General features: G+C 33.1%; 1 protein-coding gene across 1 annotated transcript; it reads left to right on the top strand.

The window, feature by feature from the left end:
- Nucleotides 1-21,699: 21,699 nt before the first annotated feature.
- LOC139493989 (uncharacterized) lies at nt 21,700-22,317 on the top strand. The gene has a single exon (XM_071282158.1). The coding sequence runs from the start codon at nt 21,700-21,702 to the stop codon at nt 22,315-22,317; it is 618 nt and encodes a 205-aa protein (XP_071138259.1).
- The last annotated feature ends 3,617 nt before the right edge of the window (nt 22,318-25,934 follow it).

Below are 25,934 nucleotides of genomic sequence, written 5' to 3' on the forward strand. Positions count from 1 at the left end.
TTTAATGTAAGTAAATAATCAATATCCATATTTAATCTCAAAACTATAGACTACAAGCTATTGAGTAATCAAAAATCAGTTTCCAGTACTTCTTTCATTTGACACAGCTCCCATAATTCGTCAGTTCGAAGGCTGATACTGCGGCTTGTAGTTTAACTTGATACGTGTATGTACACACATCCTCTGTATGGTGTGAGTGCTATATATATCGCTTTTTTTTCCAAAATTTAATTCCGCTCTCAACTTCACCAGCAAAACCCCATGTATATTCAATTTGGTTCATCATTTTGCTTCATAACAGACTAAGCGCTACAACGTTAATAAAGCAACATAGCTTCCGTTTCATTAACTTTGAATAATAGTTTTCAAATACTTATTTACTCCTATATATATATATATGTATATATATAAAGGCTTGTCATCCTTCCATTTTCCATGTGTCGTACTGACTTTCTGTGCTGCGTCTGATCATGACTTTTAGTGCCTGGTGTAAAACAAGAGAAAGTTCTAGTATATATAGATGTTTATTTCTTGAAATCAGTAATCAAAGTGCTACAGATTTTATACAATAAAATAGCAAGTCTCACTTGATAATAAATTTAGAATTTCACAAATGAACTAAATTAAGGGACATAACTCTATGCAAATTTTAACTAATTAAATGAAACTTGCCCAAACTCTATTTTATCAAGTGAAACAGCTTTACAAAACTTAACGTACAGGTTAATGCATAATACAATATGTTAAATAAACCGAATCATTTCGAATAAAAGAATACTTAATTTCAAATGTTTTGTATAATAATTTGTTGCTATGGAAACAATAAACTTTTAAAATTAATAAAATCATGGTCATACTATCTTAATATTTAAACGCATAAAATCTAATACCAAATACAATTTATTCTGAATAGATTTGTATGTAAAATAACTTTGCATAATTCTTAAACAGTAATTACTCTTATTGCAAAATATTAAAATATAGAATATACCCATGTTGCTTAGCAACAAACATGTACTTCTGTCACGAGTTCCGTGTATGTGTGTATAATAATAAAATTAACTAAATTCAATTTAAATATAAGTTCTTAGGTCAATTCAAAAGTTCAAACAATTTTGTTAACAAACTGAAATCCTGCGGACAAGTGTCGCTTACCATAACCTATTTTATGAACTTAATATACAATCTATATACAAAATATAATAACACAACTTACTGAATAATAAAGTAGAAAATAAGGTTTCATGTCTTTGTTATTTAGCTTTCGATTTAACTCTATAATCATTGCTTTTTCAACAAAAGACATTTCTCCCGGCAAATAAAATTACAAAATATCTCCCCTGGACATTGTAATACTTCAAGTTAATACGGATACAGTATGAAATATTTCCGGACTTTCTCTAATCTTTTGAAAGTAACTATTTTAAAATCAACTATATATTTCTAAACATAGAATAGATTTGTATAAAATAAATTCTTGAAACGTTTCTCAATTGTTTACATAAATAAAAAGTATTGTGTCCTAAGCGTAACCAACACAAAAGTAATTAACCACAATGGAAACGAAAGAAAATATATACAAAATATATACAATTTATTTAAGTGAATTTCATAAACTGAATCTGAACTTTAGTTAGCTTTTTCAAAAATATAAAGTAATTAAAACTGTTTAATTCAAATAAAACAAAATACAAAAAATATAATTCAACTTACCTGGTGTAAAACAAGAGAAAGTTCTAGTAAATATAGATGTTTATTTCTTGAAATCAGTAATCAAAGTGACCGTTGAAAACATAAATTGTTTCCATGCGGGCGTGGTCACATGGTCACTGATTTCTTAACTTTCTCCTGTTTTCACCAATCCAAAATTACCTTGTAAAGATCCCTTGACCACAACCTATTTTCACTGGTTGGTCAATAATCAAGTCATGGGTGACAGGTGTTATTAACAATTTCCACACGAGTAATAGGAAAAGGTTGTTTAACAAAAGCCTTAATTTATATGTAAGGTACATAATCCAAAGTCAATAATTTAGCGCTTACATGTCTCTTTGTTATCCGTCTTAATTACGTAATCTTAATATATTCAAGTTGTATGTGATTCTTCTTTATCAAAAATGAACATTCCAAAAATAATGTAACCTATGTGAGAAGAAAATTTAGAAATAAAATAAAAATTTAAACTTCAAAATACTTTAACTCAAATTGTAAAAATTGAATAATTTTCACTTTAGTTTTGTCAAATTGTGAATTGCCAAAGACAAAATTTTAATATAACGCATGTAACACAATTTTCTTAAATTCATATGTAATGTCTGCGTAAGGTGTGCATCATCCCGGACACTTGTTCTTTCGAGGCCTGGTTCTTGTGAATAAAATACAATGATGTTTTAATAATTTATTCTGAAGTGTGTTATTAATCTGTGATCAATTATATATAAGGAATAAAAGGGCCTTATTATAAATATACATGCACATTTGGATAACAATTAATGCAATGCAGTATGGGTTTTGCTCACTGCTGAAGGCCGTACGGTGACCCATACTTGTTAATTTTAGTGTGCTGTTGGTCTCTTGTGGAGAGTGTGTCATTGGCATCATACCTAACCTTCTTGTTTGACAGTATGTTTGTTGTAAACTTTTAAAGAATCGTATTTTGATCATTTAAGGAACAAGTAATGATTGATCATTAATATTGTTTTTGATTAAAAATTTGTCCAATCGATTAATAATTTTGGTTGAAACGACCTCCTTTGATTCTACAGCGGGTGGCATATCAATTTCCCAATATGAAGGACGTATTGGTATCTTAATAAGGGGAACTTGAAGACAAGAAGTACCAGAGGTAATCTCCCATCATTAAATATGTAAAATGTGATAGATATTTTCTTAAATTTGGCCTGTTTGGTTTTGGTATTGTATCTATCCGACCATTTAATAACGGTTCTGGTAAATCTTGAAATATGATATATTTCGCAATTTAATAATTTTCTTTAAACTAAGAGGTTCTTGTAGATCTTTACCAAACATGAAGTATCTGAATGATTATAAATCTTAAAGTCTGGAACATTTATATTTTTTTTTTCTTCAAATGCAGAACTAGTCTACCCTGCATTTCTATTCATTGTTATTAAGTGAAAAATTGCTGTAGCGGGTAAATGTGTTTTTTTTCTTATGGGACAATTCTAAATATTCAGGGTCATCAACTATTTGAGTAGCATTCAAGGAAGTGTAACTGGGACTAAAAGCAATGACTGAAAATAATTTTGACGTTTTTTTATGCTATTTGAAGTTTATCAATATGAAAACATCAGATTCTTTTTTGGAGTATACAAAATTTTGGGATGAATAATAACAGTTACCAATATAAAATCCAGGACACTAGTGATGCATTGTTTTTAAAATTGTCCACCATTCTTAAATGATGGACAGGAGAGGCTTGTAGTGCGGTGACAGAAGTGTAAAAAGTCGTCTAGATCGCGAGTTTAATCTCCCCAAATAACACACGGCTAAAAATGGTCTTAACTTAAAGACAAATATGTCTTCTTTAGTTTTTGCCCTGTCGTCAGAATTTCGTACGGTCACATTTTTCTAAAAAGTCGTTTTAATGACTAGTAGTATATTGGAGAGTTTCAACCCCCCTTTTTCAAAATGAAAAAATGTGTATGTTTTCTCACATTTAATTGAAATAGTTTTTCCTGAAGCCATTTTTATATGTCAAAATATTCTATTTAGTATTTTATTTTCTTCTAATCTATAAAATTTGCGAAGTTTGGACTGTTTAAAATTGAGGTAATTTTAATTGCAAATTCAGACACAAACTTTGGTTTCTTCTTCATAGCAGTAATAAAAATTATCCCATAATATTTTAAGCATATAGTATTTCCTAAAACTAATAAGTGATAAAAATTTCGGAACCAAAATATGAAAAAAACCTTAAGAAATCAATGGAAAAAGAATGGACTAAAAACTTTAATTTCAACACGGAACTTAATCACTTGCCTTCCGTCACATTTTGTGTATTAGTCAATAATTTGCTCTCAACTGATATATGGAATTACTACCTTTTCGCTATTATATACACATATTTTCAATTAAAGTGCACATATATGCCACATACTTAGTTTGTATATGTTTATATTCTATGTTTTTTTGTTACAAAACATCAAATATACTTTGTCAGAAAAGTCTTATTGTAAAATCAAAATAATTGACGGATAGTTTCAGTAAATATTCCGTGATATGTGAAGTCCGTTGCAACTTGCTCCAATAAGTCCAAAGAAAAGAATAAAGTCGTTCAATTTTATGCAGTGCTTAATATGCAAAAATAAAACTCGACTGGAATTTTGAGTCAATTTAACCATATAGGGAAGTCGACTTTTGTATCTGCATCGAATAAAAGATTGGATGAGGTGAACATGTTTCATGAAAAGGCACTTGTTTCTGTCAATATGGGTTTACTATCCATACCCGTACGAAAAATCACCCGTACGGGTATGGATAGTCAACCCCATATTGACAGAAACAAGTGCCTATGATTTCATGCGATAGCTGTTAATTCGAAGAACTCCGTGCAGGCAGTTTACCATCGTTCATGCTACAAAAGTTACACAAGTTAACACATTTGTGCCCCCTTTTAGAGCGAGGAAGCTTCTTATCTGATATTTAATGACGACATACAATTATCGGACTGTTGTCCCACAGTTTCGAGTATTTGTATGCGTTCTAGAATGCAGTCGTTCAACTGGAGCGCTTGTACATTTTGTTGCAACAAAACATTTTAGAAATATAAAAAAAACTACGCAAGTTTGAATCAGATGAGCGTATGAAGAATGTTTTATCTGTGTCAGACAAAGTTAAAATTGAAATAGTTTTTCCGTCCATCTTTTAAACTTCAAGCACTCTGTCATTTTGGTTGCATAACAAATCATTTGCTAAAAACGAAAAAAGACCCAAAAAAATCCAAACCCGTGGAAGCAGATATCTCAGATCACGATACTGAAAACTGACCTCTAAATCTCAATGTCAACGGTAGTAGACACAAATAACGGACAGATATTTCATTCCGCTGCAAGTATACTTAGAAAAGACATCGAAACTCTAAAGAAGAATACCCAACTTCGGATGAATTGTCTCTTCCTTCTTCAATTCAGTCAATTTTTGCCTTCGTATTTATTGCAATTCATTTTATAGTTACTCGATGAAACTGCATACAGCCAAGACTATTCTCAGGAAATGGCACCAGAGAAATTGCGTAAATGCTAAGACATTGTTTTAAAGTCAATCGTGTGTGTGGCCAATTTTGTTTTACTATTTTTTATTTAGGATTGGCTTTACAAATGTACCATGAGTTTGGTTCAAAACACCTTGTTGAAACATTGAATGCCAATGGACTTTATGCTTCTTAAAGTAATGTGCGACGCTATATAATGTATTGCCAACCATGAAATTGAGCGAATTCAAGATAGTGTGTACATCTCGTATAATGTTTCCTCAGCATCTTTGCAGACACGCATATGGATGTCATCACACCTTCCTAAACCCCCTTTTAGATCTCTGTTAAATCTTGGATGAATTGATAGGGATGGTTTGAAGCTGGTATTTTTTTAGGAACAAATGTCTTCGGACTTCCTACAATACCTTGTCTATACTTGTAAAGAAAAACTCAAAATAACGTGTTTGCTGTGAGCAGAACCTTTCATGTGCAGACATGTGGCCATGAGTGAAATGAGTAGAAATATTAAAACATGTCTTGTGACGGTTGATGAAAATGAAGATGATGAAGATAACGGTTGATTTGGTATAAAGCTTGTTGCACTGGTACACCCAGGTTAGGGGAGTGTTGGTGCGCCCTTAAAAAAGTTTAACCCGGCCACATTCTGTATGTGTCAGTTTCAAGTCACGAGATGGTAATGCAGTGTTTGTCGTTTGTTTCTATTTGTTTCTTATTCATTTTGTATATTAATCGGGCCGTTAGATTTTTCGTTTGTTTTACATTATTTGTTTCGGGAATTGAAGACTATGCAGTATGAATTTTACTCATTGTTAAAGCCCGTACAGGACCTATAATTGTAAGTTAATTTATGTCTCATTTGCAATCATATCACATCTTCTTTTTTTATATGGAATACTTTTGAAGTTTGTGGTACGTTGCAAGGAAAAAAAGGGGGGATATATAGGTACAAAACCTATAATGTAATAGGTTTTAACCAGAGTAAAATACACAACAACAGATAATACTATGGAAGCAGTAATAATTGTGAAAAAAAACTTAAAGCAACGAGTAGTCTTTAAAAAAAAACTAAAGTATCCGCAAATTCAATTTGAAGTCATATTTGACTGTAGTGTTCTATTGCTTTGGTTTGATGCCTCACCCAATATGATGGTTTAAAAAATAATTTTAAAGTATTGTCCTGCATGACACTTGATGTTTACCTGAAATTGAAATTTGTCATAAGGTTAAGGTGCTCTAGACATTTTATAGGTTGAAAACTTGATTTTTGAAGTTTTGTTTATAAAACGTCGTTTTATGATTTTTTTTGATAAAAAAATCTCAATGATTAAGGTTTATGTATAATAAAAAACATTACTAAAGCCAAAACAGTATCATTTGTATTTAGGTAGAGTTTAGAAATATAAAAAAAATGTCAAAATTGAAACCCTCCCAAATTTTCACAGATTTTTACATATGACCTTTGACCTCAATTTTAAAAAAATGTGACCATATCAAGTCTTGACGACAGGCATATTATTATAGTACACGATTTCCTCTTTCCAATGATATATTATATAGGTGTGTGTTCGGTGGGGAGATTAAATTAAAAAAAATCTGCCTTCAGTCACCGCACTATTGTGTCCCTTTTGTGATGAGTTAGATGACGTGTAGGAAAGTGTCTAACCTGAGAAGGTTGGGATTGCTTTTTGTTCCCTTAACTAAGATTTAAACCACACACCTCTTGGAAGTGACACTTTCTGTCACATTGGAAACACTTAATATTAAATGTTGGACATAATCTTCTATTAGTACAAGACTAACCACAACCAAAGAATACATAATCTTGTCTGTACTGCCTTATCTCTAGTCTTTCAGGATAGCTAGGGATTATCATCGAATGAGGTGTGACTGTCTTGATTTACCAAATATTTAATAGCCTTTAACAAAAGATGGAACAATTTCATTAATATCTTGAGAAGTGCATGGTGTACTGCAGTGAGCACATTCAGCCAAACTAAGACATTCTTTAGAAATATCGACAAGTGTGGCTGAATGTGCTAACTCTAATAGCTATATCTAAATAATTTCTGAATTCCTCAAGTCTTTGGAGCTTTTTTGTTATTGTCGCTTCTACTAAGATTTAAACCTGGAAGCTGTTCCTCTGCCTTTTCTGATTTCTTTCATTCTCTTCTAATGAAGTCATTAACACCTTATTGTACACAACATCCAAAGCATCATTAAAACCTTGTTGTATACAACATCCAAAGCATCATTAACACCTTGTTGTGTACAACATTCAAAGCATCATTAACACCTTATTGTATACAACATCCAAAGCATCATACGTTTCTGTAAAAACAAATTATTTGAATTATATAAAAAGATTTGTTTTGGTTTTATAATATGCTAAAATTAGTAATACCTACCTATTGTATTTATTGTGAACTTGTTCTCGTCCTGAATATGCATTACTTTTTTGCCACTGGACTGGTTAAGCAACCAACAATCAATCAATCAATCGAATTAGATCAGTTGTATAGTCTGAATCGGGAAAATTGAATAGTCTGAAACGGGAATCTAAGCACAAGTTCGTATCGATGATCAATTCTAATCAGTGCGTGTACTTTTGCATGGTACACAAACGGGCACAACGGCAGAACAGTCGCAAAAAATACAACCACTGCAACATGCGGGACAATCCAATTTTAACGACCAGAAAGTCCGATTGCCATCGTCATCGGTTTCAGACGAGTAATACTTCAAAGTGGAAATTGCTTCGTCCGATAGTTGGAACCATTGGGGAAATCCCAGTATAGCTTTCAATTGTTCATTGTTGGGCCACCGACTGTGACACTGTGCTGAACGACTGTATGATGGCGGCCATGTTGTTGTCACCAACGCTTTCTAGTGTATTTCCGGTCAAAACATTCATCCACGGACTATTTTCACCAACTACAGGATTGCATAAATCTTCTGACGCGATTGTGGTTCTGTCGGGAGCTCTGTCATGTTGTAGTGGAATAGCGACGGGATTCAGGCTCGTATTCGCGAATGTTTCTGTTTCATTATTCTGGTCCTCTGTCTGGCTTGTGCTCCCGTAGTACATCTTTAGAATGTTGGGGAAAAGTCGTGGAAAATACAAATTTTCGATTTCTTGAAAATTCTTTTGAGCCGCTGCTAGTATAATAATGTAGGAATACCAAATTGTAGGAAATGAGGCAACATTGAAAAGTATCTTATTAAATGGCTAGGTTACATTTCGGCGTTTTAAAACACAATGAGAGATCTACCCCATATAAAGGCTAGTAGGAAATGCAAAAACGGTAGCCAAATTTCCTCATTATCGGAAATATTTTCCGAAAACGACTTTTGCCAGGAGAAAGTGCGGTAAATTGGCTACATTTGGCTACCTTTTTGTTACTGCTGGTAACATTTTGGCTACATTTTTGTTACCCGCTGGTTACTTTTGGCGACATTTTGAATACCGCTTGTTACATTTTCGGTAATTTGAATACCGCTTTGCGGTAACTTTACACAAACTTCTCAAAAATGAAAATCTTGATATGATCTGATGGATTATTTATTGCTCTAGTAGTATAACACTACTTTTAGTCAATTATGTAGAATTTATTGCTAGAATTCTTGTTTTTTTTTTTTGGGTAAAAACGGTCGGTAGGCTTAGATGTATAAATGTGTTCTTTTTGGACATATAAATTAAAAGGGTCTAAGTGTCAAATTGCTATATTTGTTTTATTCATCAGTTTGTGTGCCACTATTAACTCTTTCTTAATCTGATTATTTCCTACAGGCATAAACATTTCATTATTTTGGTACCTCAAGAAGTATATTTGTTTTATTCATCAGTTTGTGTGCCACTATTAACTCTTTCTTAATCTGATTATTTCCTACAGGCATAAACATTTCATTATTTTGGTACCTCAAGAAGTATAGTTTTTCCTTGTCTACGATACTAAATATTTTGTCAACATCAATGGAAGGTGCCAATACCTCGTCTTTTTTATAATATTCTTGTACTGGTCACGTTATGATCGGTCTGTTATCTAGTACTAGCTAGCTGTCAGTTACAGTTAGTTTTCACATGCTGAAGATTTGATAGTACATATCAATTCAATAAATAAGTACAGATGTATATTGTGTCAAGCTTTCTTCCTTTTAAATCAAGATTTGTTGATATTGATTTGTATTGTGCATGTTACCATTTAGTTGTTCCGATGATATATATGTTTAATGTGTGTAACCCTCCACAAACACGAAGTACGTGAGTTCTAAGTCCGGAGCATATGTCTTAGTTAGTATTTGTCTATTGTATGTATTTGTGTTTACTTCGGAGCAGGGTCTTTGTTGCTGTCCTTGATATATAATAACATATCCGCATGTTTTCACACTTTGATTGAGGAGATTGTTATATTGGGTAGCCTAGATAACATTGTTGAAAGCTGTATGGTAATCTCTGTTTATGACTTTAAACTGTTGTTGATCATTTGTCGGATTGGCATTGATTTCATATATCTTCATTTAATTTGATAAATATAGAAACAAAATACTATAAACCAAGTTTGACCATTTGAGTAAGAAATGCTTACTTAAGTAGCACACCAAGAGCAAAATGGAACTAGCGCACTACTTTTGAACAGAACATGGTTTTGTTTTGGGTGAATAAATAAACAGAAACTTTTAAAATGAATTTTATTTATTTCTAAAATGTACAAAACATTATCGCATCTCTAGCGTAAAAAATGTATAATAAGTAAAAAAAAGTATTGCTGCTAATCATTTGATCAAATACTCATGACTTTGAAATAAAATAAAATTGACTGATATATATATATAAAAAAAACAAGGCTAAAGTCTCTTCTTGTTAACTTTTGATTTAAAAAATGGGAAATAAGCATAATAATCATTTTCTATAAATAAAAACAGAATGACGTACTTCTTATTCAATATCTTTGATCATACATTCATTAATTCATATATTTATGACTTCGAAATTAAACTAAAAATATTGCCCATGAAATATAACACAAACAATCATAGAGTCTTTATTTTGGTTACTGTTGATGCAAACTATGACAAATAATCATAACAAACAATCATTTTCAATGAATAAAAACATGATACAGTACTTTGTCAACATTTTTCTTATTCAATGATTCATTAATAATATATATATATTCCCAATAAAAATATATAACAAACAAAACTAATGTATCCTTTTGTTAAATCTTGATTCAAACAATGGCACACATAAGCATAAAAAATCATTTTCTATGAATAAAAAATAGGATACAGTACTTCTTATTCAATATCTTTGATCATAGATTCATTTATTCATATATTTATGGCTTTGAAATTAAACTAAAAATATTGCCCATGAAATATAACACAAACAATCATAGAGTCTTTGTTTTGGTTACTGTTGATGCAAACTATGACAAATAATTATAACAAACAATCATTTTCAATGAATAAAAACATGATACAGTACTTTGTCAACATATTTCTTATCCATTGATTCATTGATAATATATATATTCCCAATAACTATATATAACAAACAAAACTAGTCTTTTTTTGTTAAATCTTGATTCAAACAATGGCAAACATAAGCATAGAAATTATTTTCTATAAATAATAAACAGAATACAATTAAACTTAAAATATTGTCCATGAAATATAACACAAACAATAATAGAGTCTCTATTTTAGTTCAACTTGATTTAATACAATGACAAATAAGCATACTACAATTTTCAGATAATGTGAACACATTGGATTGATCTTAACAAAATCCGATCGTTAAAGAAACATGATTTGTTTATTCTCATTCTTCTTTCTACATGAATTCTGTCCACAATAATTTTCCATATTCAGATAACGTGAACACATTTGATTGATCTGAGCAAAATCCGATCGTTAAAGAAACATGATTTGTTAACTCTCATTCTTCTTCTTTCTACATGAATTCTGTCCACAATAATTTTTCATATGTCCGTGTCGTTTTCCGAATTCCTTGCTTTCAAGTTAACCTTAACGTTGTTTACAAGTTTACGTTGTAACACATGTATTCGATACCATTGTAACAGAGGACTCAAATGACGTCACAGCGAGAAGGAAATAAAGGGAGATAAACAAGTTTGGTATTTCCGTATTTTTCGACACCAATATTTACCTGTTATTTTTAGTACCAACGAGGTTTTGAATTATTGTATAAAAATAAATTTCAACATTTAAAACATAAATTCTTGTGATTTACACCTTTTCCTAAATAATTTTTTTCTACCTTTGCATTTCACCTTTAACTGAAGAAAATTGAAAACTCAAAAGTGAAAAAAATCAAAGTGGAAAATTTTGAAGAGGAAAAAGAGTAAAGGAGAAATTTTTGTCAATTACAAATGCATTTAAACTTAGAAAACCGTCAACTGAAAAGAAAAATAAATATCTCAAACCGAGAAACTGAGTATGTTCTGCTTCAATATTGTGATGTAAACAAAAACAGTAGCTAGTTAAAAAAACTTCTTCAGATTCGAAAGAAAAAAACGGAAAAAGGAAAAACAAAGGCTGCGGCTGCCATAGCATCAAAAAGGTACGAATCTAATTAAATTTTGTACGATACAAAACAAAAATGCTGTTCTTGACAAAATATTAGTAAATTATAGTAATCTTCTACGTCAAAAAAAGCTATGTAATTAAAGCCATGGGCCAAAAAATTCTCAAAGTCTAAATCCTCGTCTTGACAAAAAGTTGAAGCTGAGATGAAATGTTGTTGAGATTGAAAACAAAATAATCCAAATGAAAGATCCATAAATAAAGCATAAATAGATAAACTGAAATAAAGGTAAAAATTAAACCAATGAGCAATATCAGTCTCTGAAAAAAATGAAAAAAAAATCAAACAGGTGCAAATTTTGCATACATAAAAGGAAAAAAAAAGAAATATTGTTATCAAGTAGATTAGGGTTAAAACTCAGAAAGCTTACAACAAAATACAAAAGCCAAATATCTACGAATTAAACCCATAAATAATTCCCTAACCCTAACCCAATGTCTAAATTGACCTTTCTTGTAAATATTGTCTTCTTCTGTTTATATTCTTTCTTGTCTACTTATCTAAAATAATCACATTCAAAGGTTATTAAAACTCGCAAATTATCTTTGATACGTTCCCCACAATTTATCAGTTATCGACCTAAAGTTGCAATGGACAGTGTTATCCAATAAAAGCCGTTGATTCATAAGCGTCATTTCACATATTTTTGAAATATAAAAAATTTCCCCCTCAATTTCAGTTACCACAAAATTAGATTGATAATTTCTGCACATTTTCCACCAACAATTTTTAAAATCGACCGAAAAATAAAGAAGTTGAGATTAAAATAGAGGACCTACCTTTTCAAGTCTAGTCTCTTCTAATATCAGCATTAAAGTGATGGATTTTGGTAAATTAATGTAAAAGTATATAATGCTATTTGTACAGATCAGCGGTAATGGGCGACTAGAGTATGCTCTCATGCTAACTAATTTATGTTACTCGTTATTTGACTAAAATTACAGTTATTGTTAATCCCAAAACTGTTTAGGATTCCTAAATGCCAAAAATTTAATCTCAAATATATCTACAAGCGAAATTCATAAGCATGAAGAAGAAAAATAAACCCCCAACTTGTATCTAATTGTAGTTTTTTGCCCCCTAGGGTCGGTATTTAAATCCAACTTTGTAACAATATGCCAGAGGTTATAATTGATCTAAAGCCTGTTTTGGATAGCAAAAGTATAGTTCTTTCACAAAATATAAAACATTTTGGACCAAAGACTGACATATAAGCACAAAAGTATATCGATCACTTTGATCAGTTGATAAGTTAAATTTGGAAAAAAAGCTAAGGACACAAAAATGGTAGTCACCTTTAATCGCTCGTAATTTCACTATATGTGATGCTTTCGAGAATCCAAAACCTGTTTTAGAATTCTGAAATGTTGATCTTTAACTCCATATATAGGTGCGGGAGTTATTTAAAAAATTATAGACGTACAATGAACCCTTAAACAGCCCAAAACTTGCATTTTATCGCTTTTGGAGGTATTTCAGATCTAGAAAATGACCCAAGTTCTCAGAAGTGCAACTAGATTGGTCCATGAAACAGTAGTTCGCTAGAGTAAGTTGATGGGCACAACATAAACAAAAAATGCAAAGGGTAGAACAAACAAAAAAAATCTCAGTCAATAGGGTTTGAACTAGTTTTTGAGAAAATGTAGGTTAGGCTTAACTTTCAAAAACGAAAAAGTCCCCCCAAAAAATTCGGTAGATAGGAGTCAAACCCAATTTTGCATGATGCTTTGATGGGTCCCTGCCCAACTTCCTGCCAAATTTTAGAGGTATATGATATAAAGATTCTAGCTACATATCTGTATTTAACACGATTTAAAGATCTTGAGAATATGAACTGGGTATACCAGGTAGACCCCAATAAATGAAAAGTCGTGTTTTGAACTTAGAGCCCCCATTTTTAGGGGAGGGTTAGAGGGCGTTTAGGTGGCATGGGACGGGTAATTTAGCTAACCCCTATCGACCGTAAATAAATTTCCATACCCTCGTTAGGAAAGGCATAGGGTTAGATTTCAAAGTTGACGTTTTGTCCCTTAAAAACACGACTTACGAAAGAAATGAAGTGCATGGGGTATCAGGGCCCCTGTCTCTAACCACCGAAACGCAATCGATCCTTTCCCATCGTCTCGTAACCCACGGGTCGTGTCACTTTACTACCGCAGAAAATTTGTGGCTGCACACTTTCCCATAATTAGGGAGATGAGAATATGAAGTGTTCGTCCGTGAATAATGAAATGATTTTTCACATGATATATTCGTATGGGTTGTTCTGTACTGTTTTTATTTATTATCTGTTGCATGTTAGTATAACTGAGAATCTGTGGTTCTCGGTTAACACCAGGAATGGTTAGGTTACTTCACCTGCTAGTCTTGTTGAATGTTGGTAGTGTTTGGTAGGACTGATAGGTTCTGTCATCGGCATATATACTGGCTGAAACGATTAACGTATAACAATATTAATTTTCCAAATGTATCGAATAATATCAATCACGAATAATGGTGAACTATTTGTCACTGTATCTAAAAAGACCGACCTTGTGTGAACTTAAACATAAATTAATTATTATCTTAAATAAATGTGAAATATTTGTTACTGTGTGAAAACAAACGAAATCCAAAAATATGCATGAGTGAACTTTAAAATAATGTGATATCCATAGGACAAATATGAATACTCGTACAAATTATGAATAAAAATATATTATATAACATCATCTAACCTTCTCGAATTCTCCTTTCATAGTCTTCATCACCGCATTTATTTGGCAAACTTCATTCTATTCTTTTTAACCTAGGACCATTTAGTTTTTTTTATATCTCGGCCTATTGTCATATAAATTCATATTTTATAGAAATTGTGTACAATTTTATGTTTTTCTATATTAATCTGTAAATGGATTATTTTAATGTAAGTAAATAATCAATATCCATATTTAAAACTCAAAACTATGTAGATTACAAGCTATTGAGGGATCAAAAATTAGTTTCCAGTACTTCTTTCATTTGACACAGCTCCCAGAATTCGTCAGTTCGAAGGCTGATACTGTGGCTTGTAGTTTAACTTGATACGTGTATGTACACACAGCCTCTGTATGGTGTGAGTGCTATATATATATCGCTTTTTTCCTAAATTTAATTCCGCTCTCTGAACTTCACCAGCAAAACCCCATGTATATTCAATTTGGTTCATCATTTTTGCTTCATGACAACGTTAATAAATCTTCCGTTTTATTAACTTTGAATAATAGTTTTCAAATACTTATTTACAATTATTAACACAATTTTCTTAAATTCATATGTAATGTCTGCGTAAGGTGTGCATCATCCCGGACACTTGTTCTTTCGAGGCCTGGTTCTTGTGAATAAAATACAATGCTGTTTTAATAATTTATTCCAAACAGCAATCTACATGGAAGTGTGATATATAATCTGTGATCATTTATATATAAGGAATAAAAGGGCCTTATTATAAATATACATGCACATTTGAATAATAAATAATGCTATGCGGTATGGGTTTTGCTCATTGCTGAAGGCCGTACGGTGACCCATACTTGTTAATTTTTGTGTCCTGTTGGTCTATTGTGGTGTGTGTGTTATTGGCAATCATACCTAATCTTCTTGTTTGACAGTATATTTGTTGTAAACTTTTAAAGATTCGTATTTTGATATTTAAGGAACAAGTAATGATTGATCATTAATATTGTTTTTGATTAAAAATTCGTCCAATCCGATTAATAATTTTGGTTGAAACGACCTCCATTGATTCTACAGCGAGTGGCATATCAATTTCCCAATATGAAGGACGTATTGGTATCTTAACACTTTCACTACTGAATTAATTTTTTTCGCGGGATTCCCTTGCCGAAATTTATTTGCACGAGCCGTTTGCCTGACCGGGATTAAATTGACATGTGCTTCAGCAAAAACGACCTCGTAGTTTTGGTCATTGAGTTGTGCGGTCAAATTATGATAAAATGTAGATAAATATCATAGGTTTAGCGTCCGTTACCTCTTCTTAGAGTGAGAAGCAGTTTACCTTAAAAACGCGTGTCGAAAACGTAGATTGATTGAGTCGGAAGATAATTTTTATCATTGCCTACCGTATATCACTTTCACTTCCATTCGGCAACATTTCTTTAGCACACGTGTGTTTCAAAATTCTATTTCTATGAGGTACTGAATTATTTTCTTTCAAAACCCGTTTCCGTTTTCGTGGCAAAAAATACTTGTAAATCGAGACTCGTTCACGTAGATTTTGGCCGCCATTTGTTTACGGTTTCGAAAGAAGAAAGATAACTCGGGCTCGATAACGGACAATAACTCTTCCAGACGAGTTGTATAATACCCCCAGCGTTGATGTGCGATTACTGAACTAATTAAAAATAATTTTTAACTGCAATAATATCGATTGAACTTCTTTACTTTATGACTTAACCCCAGTAATGCCTAAATTATTCTACATGTGAATGAGATAAAGCTTTCCAATAAATAAAAGTAAATGAACCCAAAAAGTGATTTATTTTGTTTAAAGTTCTAAATCGATGAAATTTCCAATAAATTTGATTTGGGTCATGGGGGTTGTATAATATAAAAAAAAAATAAGCATAAATAAATGTACTACAAATAAGCAAATATTCAGCTGTATCTCGAGAAAAAGAGCCTAGTGATTTTTTTTTTAATTGTTGAAATTAAAATCTGAACTATGTAGTCAAAATTTAGGATGTATAAGATAACATAAAATTGATAAATACATCAACTGATGTTTGTTAAGGCAGCACAAATAAATACCAAAAGCTGACAGTTAATATTTTATAAATTTATTTTCATCATTATCATAGTTAAATTTATAAATCACATGCAGTAGAGGTAAAAAAGATAATATATACAGACAACTACTGGGTACTGTTTTATTTAAACTCATGATATATACACAGATTCAAGTCATTGAAAACTAGTTCCAAAAAGGGATTAAAATACAACATGTACATGTTTTACTGCAAAATGCAGTTTTAAAATTCATTGATGGAAAGCTACTTCAGGGAGCTGATATAGGTTGTAATAACATTTGGAAGCTATGAAATTTGTTTTAGTTTATAATGCTGCGTACTCGTTGAATAGGAGGATTCATGTCATAAATTTTTATTTTAAAATTGAGTGAGGACAATGGAAACTATTTTTTTTCTGTTTGTATTGTTGGGTTATTTAATGGAACGGTTTGTCAAAAAGTGAATAAAAATTACTTGAGTGAGGTTCTTATACTATAACCGTTGTTACCAGTCTATTAATTAATCTATTACATCCATCAGCAAGTGTTACTTACATAAAAGCCTATATATTGATGTGGTATGAAGATACCTGCTTATGTGTACTATTCCCATAAACAGTGTAAATGTAAGAAGCTGACTTACAAGGTAACAGCTACAAGATCCTAATGTGGTCCCATTATCCCATTTCCAATTTGATCATTTTTTCTCTTACTCCTTACTTCTACATGTATATGACTTGGCATCTGAGAGAAGAAGCAATTTACATACCATTTGAAGTCCCTTTTTAAACACAAAAAAGATGTTTCCTAGTGTTAAAAATGGTTGCTTATATTAGCATTACAAATTGTAATAAACTTTAGGCACTGCCGCACTGGTCATGCATTTTTTGTATTTGTGTGGTGTGTGCAATATGAGGGGGGAGATCTTCCTCATAATTTCCAAAACAAAAAATGAACCCCTATTAATTGTTTTCAGAAACATACAGGAACAGTATTATTTTATAATAATAAATTATGCCATCTCAAGATTAATCAGAAGCAGCAGACAACACTTTTGGGGAAAAATCACTTCTCTTCAGCAATTTTTTTTCTTCTTTTTTTTCCCTTTCCAATTCTGAAAAAAGACTCCGACTCAATCGGTAATGAAAGGTTGACTGTCAAACAAACGGCAACGAGAAATAATAATTTACAGTCGTGCACCTGATGACGACAATCAAAGTCTCGATTTCAGGTTGTTTTACAAATATCCTTCTCACAACTCCAAAATATACGTATACTCACTACTTTTGTACAAGTTACACGACTTTCATGACCGCAGGTTAAGTTTTCTAAATGTTTCAACTCGAAATGAAACTCCTGACCACGATTGTTTATGATTTTTGTTTTTCACAAGGGTTTTTTTTCAACAATCTTTGAAAAAACATATTTTTACAGTGCTTTTACGCCCGATTCTAAAATATCGAATGCATTTGGTGTTTATCATAACATCTTATCATGGGACAATGCTAAATATTCAGGGGCATCAATTATTTGAGTAGCATGCAAGGAAGTGTTCACTGGGACTAAAAGCAATGACTGAAAATAATTTTGAAGTTTTTTATGCTATTTGAAGTTTAATTTAATGCGTTTCCCTCAGTTTTAGTTTGTTACCCCGATTTTGTTATTTGTCCATGGATTTATGGGTTTGAACAGCGGTATACTACTGTTGCCTGTATTCTTAAATGATGGACAGGAGAGGCTTGTGTCCCTTTTGTGATGAGTTAGATGACGTGTAGGAAAGTGTCTAACCTGAGAAGGTTGGGATTGCTTTTTGTTCCTATAACTAAGATTTTAACCACACACCTCTTGGAAGTGACATTTTCTGTCACATTAGAAACACTTCACATTAAATGCTGGACATAATTTTCTATTAGTACAAGACTAACCACAACCGAAGCATACATAATATTGTCTGTACTACCTGATCTCTTGTCTTTCAAGATAGCTAGGGATTATCATCGAATGGGGTGTGACTGTCACGTCTTGATTTACCACATATTTAATAGCCTTTAAAAAAAGATGGAACCATTTCATTAATATTTTGAAATGTGCATGGTGTACTGCAGTGAGCACATTCAGCCAAACTAAGAAGTTCTTTAGAAATAGTGACAAGTGTGGCTGAAGTTGCTAACTCTAATAGCTATATCTAAATAATTTCTGAATTCCTCAAGTCTTTGGAGCTTTTTTGTTACTGTCGCTTCTACTAAGATATAAACCTGGAAGCTGTTCCTCTGCCTTTTCTGATTTCTTTCATTCTCTTCTAATGAAATCATTAACACCTTATTGTATACAACATCCAAAGCATCATTAACACTTTATTCTATATAACATCCAAAGCATCATTAACACCTTGTTTGTATACAACATCCAAATCATCATTAACACCTTGTTGTATACAACATCCAAAGCATCATTAACACCTTGTTTGTATACAACATCCAAAGCATCATTAACACCTTATTGTATACAACATCCAAAGCATCATTAACACCTTATTGTATACAACATCCAAAGCATCATTAACACCTTATTGTATATAACATCCAAAGCATCATTAACACCTTGTTTGTATACAACATCCAAAGCATTATTAACACTTTATTGTATACAACATCCAAAGCATCATTAACACCTTATTGTATACAACATCCAAAGCATCATTAACACCTTATTGTATACAACATCCAAAGCATCATTAACACCTTGTTGTATACAACATCCAAAGCATCATACGTTTCTGTAAAATTATAATGATACAATCAACAGACATAAAAGTGGATGCTATTGATACTCTTCTATAGCTTTTAACATTTAGAAAAAATACCCCCCAAAAAAAAACAATTACATATTTACCTACACAAACTATGGATGCAATATTTGAATGATTTAACTATTGATGTCTTGCTTCTTCAGTGGCTCTATTGATATATTGTCTTATCGATTGTAAATAGTTCCATTGGTTCATTGTTAGAGTCACTCCTTTGATTGTTGGTTTGTCGTTAAGCAGCTGTCTAATGTCTAGATGAATATTGTTGTCATATTTGCAGACTGTTACAAAATATTCACCAGGAAGTCTAAATAATTTCATGTACCTACATATAGGGGCATTAAAACTTGGTAGATTATTGGCAAATATGTCATTAGATGAGTTGGGTAGATATTTTTCAAAATTATATAAATTAGTAGATGCTGTTAATACTAATATAGATATTGCACCAAGCCATTTTAAGATACTTATATGAATGTTGCAGTGTTGATAGAGGTTAGATAAACTTGATGAATAAGATTTGTCCCAACATTTTGTATTTCCAGGTATATATTCAATAGAATTTATGTTCGGAAGTGACATCATGTTGCATTGGTAGAAATTGTCAAATGATTTACATTTCTAAGTGATATCTATTATATATCAGTAATTTATGAGTGAATTAAAGAACTGTGGATTCCGTGTATATTTTTAAACGAGGGTGGATTCTTTGTGTGTTACAATTACGTTCATTCAGCATTGAAAGTGGATTCATTCTGGAAAATACGGGGTGGATTCTTTGTTCTGAAAAATACTAGGGTGGATTCATTTGATCTGGGAAAATATAGCTTGGATTTGGGATGGATTCTTTTGCACCAAGAAAATATAAGGGTGGATTCAAAGTGGATTCTTTTGTTCTGGAGCAGGCAGTTTAAAACTACTCTCACTAAATGCAGCACCGCATTCGACACCTTCATTTGCAGTATATAACATTAATAGAACTTAAATAAATCGCCTTCAGGTGGATCGCTATCCTTGCCGTGGTCGGGGGGCTTGCGTGTCTCTGTGACCCCAAGAGTTATGCCAGCTGGAGCTTCGTCTCCTGGTAGGGTTACCCATGCTGGACAGGTCGAAGGGTAGAGACCAGACTAAAGTGATCCGAACATCGTGAGATGCCCGATGTTTTAAATAAAATAGGCTCTCCAACCCGTTTGCCGTGGGTTGCTACCCGTGTCGGTGGTTGACGAGATCCTTGTGGATGAGGGCTATAGCCAGACTCCTTACGGTCAGAAAATACCCGGACGGACGAGAATATAGTTCAATAAGCTGCTTTGGCTTCGATATCATCTAAACGGGAGGTCGGATGGACCCGGTTCGATCAATCGGCTGGTCATGTCGAGCCCTTCAGTTAATCCTCAACAATAAGCTTTCTTGTAACAATTTTCATAATATACACATGTGTTTTAAATTAAGCTATTTATATTTCGGATAACTGAAGAAGGCGATGGCTCATGGGTCAATCAAGTGGTACGCTTTCTTTTTCGCTTGATGGATACGCTCTGCTTGAGTATACTATTTTTGGAACATCTGGTGCTTTCCGCAGTTGATCTTAGGTGCTGATTTTGAGGACCAGCTACATTATATTTGGAGCTCGTTTTCAGCATTAGCACTTGATCCCGGTTCGCCACGGAAACACAGCATCGCCCTTGTAGGCACTCCGAGGTGGGTGGATGACAAGAATGGTGAATCTTTCTCCTTTCATATGGCACAACAAAACAAACCCTCTAAATCAGCTTTAATACATAAGAAAAGAAAATGTGATGATTCAGAGCCCTGTCGGGAAGATGACAGTTGGCCCAGATTTATTGTAATAAAAGGAACAGATGAAAAACCAATTTCAAAAATATCGCCCTTTGTAATTCACAAACAAATTCAAAGCGCTGCTAATACTGTAAAAAAAAGTTTCCAAAATGAGATCTGGCAATTTGTTGGTTGAATGTTCCAACAAAAGTCAATCAACAAATTTACTTACAATGACTACAATAACAAACTTTCCTGTTTCTGCCTCTCCTCATAACAGTTTGAACAGCTGTAAGGGGATCATTCGAGACAGAAGTCAATACCTTGGTGACCTTACCGTGGAAGAAATCGGTAAGGAACTTTCGAGTTAAGGTGTAACTGATGTTATTAGATTTCAAATTAAAAAGAATGGCAATATAATCAAATTAAATACATATCTTTTGACCTTTAGAACTCCAACTCCTCCTCCATCTATTACTTTAGGTTGCTTCGGAATCAGAGTTGACATGTTTATCCCTAACCCAAGTCAAAAGTTTGGGCATGGAAGCAAACAATGTCGTGGTAAGCAGAGATGCTTCAAGTGTTCTGACGAAGGACACGAGGGAACAAACTGTAACTCTGAATCTTCTAAATGCGTAAACTGTGGTGAATCCCATTTTTCATCGTCTAGGGACTGCCCTGTTTACCTTAAAGAAAAAAATATTATTAAAATTAAAACAGAAAGAAACATCAGTTACCCAGAAGCTAAACAGATAGCTTCTGTTTCGAATGATCTCCTTGTTTCAAACAGACCATCGTACGCCAGCAAAGTTGTCCGTTCATTCAGTCACGAGAATACACAAACTCGCATGACTTGGCCAATTGATGCGGACAATTTTACAATGCTGCCTGTTGAAACAGAACCTACCGATAAAATATTAATTCCAAGAAAACCAACATCTTCCAAAACCAGTACTCAGTCAACTCAATCTTCCATACAGAGCTCAATATCATCAACAACAAAATATGAGAAAAAGAAATCAAATAAAAAAGAAACAGTAGAAATACACAATTGGGTCGGTGAATCTGTCTGGGATCTTCCCAGTGACATAGATGATTCTTCCACCTCAAAAAGTCTGTCTTGATCTTCATCTAAGAAGTTAACTTCTTCGTCCAGTACACAGTCTACTAAAGCCCCATCTCCTCTTCGTTCTCCAGAAAAGAAGGATGTCCAAAAGAAGCCAGTAAATACATCCTCTCTGAAGTCTTCTGATTCGAGATCGCGGGGTAGGGGTCGAGGCGGAGTAAAACCAGCTGCATGTGGTCCCGGAGATCGACGACTCTCCTCGCACAACAGATTTTCAACACTTGTCGATGAAACTGAAATGGAAACCGAAAGTGTTCCGCCACCCGAAAGATCACAATCTCAGGGTGAGCGAAATAAGAATGCTGGCAAACTCGACAGCATTCGCCCTTCTATCATTAAATAATGACTAATATCATCCAATGGAATTGCCGAGGTCTTAAAATAAATCTTCTCGAGTTAACACTTCTAGTTCAGTCATTTTTACCTATTGCATTTTGTCTTCAAGAAACTCATCTAAAAGAAAGTGACAATGTATCTTTAAAAGGATACAACATGTATAGCACATTTTCTAAGGTAGATGAACGTGCTGCAGGCGGATCATCCATTTTTGTGAATGACAACGTCATTCATAGCACAGTCCAACTCACCACGGATCTGCAAGCAGTTGCAATTCGTTTATCGTTAGACAAAACAATTACTTTATGTTCGATATATATTCCACCCAATTCAATTATAGATAAAGCAAAACTCAAAAACCTCACTGATCAATTACCCTCACCATTTATACTTATGGGCGATTTCAATGCTCACAATCCATTATGGGGTAGCAAGACTCATAATGCCAAAGGTAAGATCATTGAGAACTTTGTCTCTCAAGAAGGATTATGCATTTTTAATGATGGATCTAATACGTATCTTCATCCTGGAAACGGGTCTTATTCTTCTATTGATATCACTATTTGCGATCCCTCTCTGCTTCTGGATTATTCATGGCGTGTTCATGATGATCTATGTGGAAGTGATCACTTTCCAATAGTACTTGAACATCTTTTTACTTCTGCCCAACAGAGAGTACCACGTTGGAAACTTGACAAGGCGGACTGGTCCTTGTTTGAGAATTTCTGTCAAGCGGAACTTCAGTCAAAGATGTTTGAGACTGTACAAGATCCAATTTTAACTTTTAATACAATTTTAACGTCAATTGCTGACAGAGCTATTCCTAAGACCTCGACAAATCCGAAACATCCCAGCAAACCATGGTTTGATGACGCTTGTGATCAAGCCATAGGTGACCGTAAAAAATCTGAAAGACGGTTCAATCAACAACCAACGACGGAAAACTTGAGTAATTTCCGTATTTTTCGCGCTAAGGCACGGCGGACTTGTAGGCAAGCCCGACGAACATCCTGGAAAAAATTTGTCTCGGGGATTACATCTCGCACTCCGATGACAAAAGTTTGGAATATGGTAAATAAAATAAAAGGTAAAAATTCTAAAGCCACTGTAAAACATTTGAAAGACGGCAATGATTTATTAACATCTGAAAAGGATATTGCCAACAAGCTTGGTGAAACTTTTGCGAAATCTTCTTCTTGTAACAACTACAGGGAAGACTTTAAAAAAGTTAAAAAAACAAAAAGAAAAAATTAAATTAAACTTTAAATAAAAAAATGGTGAAAATTATAATAAACTATTTTCTCTTGAAGAACTTAAAACATCTCTATCAAAAGCCCATGATACAGCTTGTGGGCCTGATAATATTCACTACCAACTCTTAAAACACTTGCCAGATTCCTCGCTAGTAGCTCTCTTGCAGCTCATGAATAACATCTGGGAATCTGGTGATTTACCATCAATCTGGAAGCTTGCAACCGTCGTGCCTATTCCAAAACCAAGTAAAGATCATACGGATCCTATTAATTATCGACCAATTGCTCTTACCAGTTGTGTCTGTAAAACACTCGAACGGATGGTCAATGATCGCCTTGTTTGGTTCTTGGAATCCAATGGGCTATTAGCCAATATTCAGTGTGGATTCCGACAGGGCCGCAGTACTCTTGATCATCTTGTTCGATTCGAATCATTTGTCCGTAATGGTTTTGCGAAAAATTAACATGTGGTGTCGGTCTTTTTCGACCTTGAGAAGGCCTATGATACTGCATGGAAATATGGTATTTTAAAAGATTTATTTGATATGGGGTTGAAAGGCAATATGCCTAATTTTATTTCTAATTTTCTTTCTAACAGACAATTTAATGTTAGAGTAAATTCGACCATGTCTGATCTGTATGATCAAGAGATGGGTGTCCCTCAGGGCAGTATTTTATCTGTTACATTATTTAGTCTTAAAATCAACAGCCTTGTTGACGTTTTAAAAAGTAATATTGAAGGTTCATTGTACGTTGATGATTTTTTAATATGTTACAGAGGCAAAAATATGAATAACATAGAAAGACAATTACAATTATGTCTTGGAAGAATTGAAAAATGGGCCTCGGAAAATGGTTTTAAATTTTCCACGTCAAAAACGGTCGGGATGCATTTTTGTAACAAAAGGAAATTGCATCTTGATCCAGAACTCACTTTGTACGGCAACCCAATTAAAATGGTTGATGAAACCAAATTTCTTGGGTTAATTTTCGATAAAAAGTTAACCTTTCTACCCCATATCAAAATGTTAAAATCGAGATGTTTAAAAGCTTTAGATATTTTAAAAGTTGTCGGCAGCACTGACTGGGGTGCTGATCGCAACATTTTACTTAATTTATATAGATCTCTAGTTAGATCTAAACTAGATTATGGCTCTATAGTGTATGGCTCTGCAAGGAAGTCCTACATACAGATTCTCGATGCTGTGCATCACCAAGGTTTGCGTCTCTGTCTTGGCGCATTTAAAACCTCACCAGTTGAGAGTCTGTATGTAGAGGCTGATGAGCACTCACTCTCTGACAGACGTTTGAAGCTTGGACTTCAATATGCTGTCAAACTAAAAGCCTATTCAGATAATCCTGCCTACAGCTGTGTTTTTAATCCGATTTATGAAGATATTTTTGCAAAACATGAAAATAAAATTCCTCCGTTAGGTATACGTTTAAAACCACATTTAGCTTCTTTTGATTTAAAATCTGTTGCTCAAGTTAAAATTTGCAAATGTCCTCCATGGGAACTTCCCAAACCAAAAATGATATTTGATCTCCGTGAACACAATAAAAATAAAACAAATCCTCTTTTAATTCAGCAATACTATGCTGAAATTAAAGCCGATTATCTAGATTTCTCAACTGTCTATACTGATGGATCAAAAGATGGTGACAGAGTTGCATCTGCTGCTGTCTTCAGGGACAGAGCTGCAACTCTGCGTTTGCCATCTGATGCATCCATCTTTACTGCTGAAGCAGAAGCAATACTTTTGGCTTTGAAATTTATTGCTTCTTCAGATAAATCCAAATTTATTATATGTTCGGATTCACTTTCATGCTTACAAGCTTTACGAAATACTAAAATTAAAAACCCAACAATTCTCAAAATTTTATATGTAATGAGGAATTTAAAAATTCTTCTGAAAGAAATAATATTTCTATGGGTTCCGAGTCATGTTGGAATCCTTGGAAACACAGCTGTAGACCTTGAGGCAAAGAATGCCCTGGGTGACCCTAACTGTGATATACCATATAC

This window comes from Mytilus edulis, chromosome 11 (genome assembly GCF_963676685.1).
Source record: "Mytilus edulis chromosome 11, xbMytEdul2.2, whole genome shotgun sequence".
Classification (NCBI taxonomy): Eukaryota; Metazoa; Mollusca; class Bivalvia; order Mytilida; family Mytilidae; genus Mytilus; species Mytilus edulis.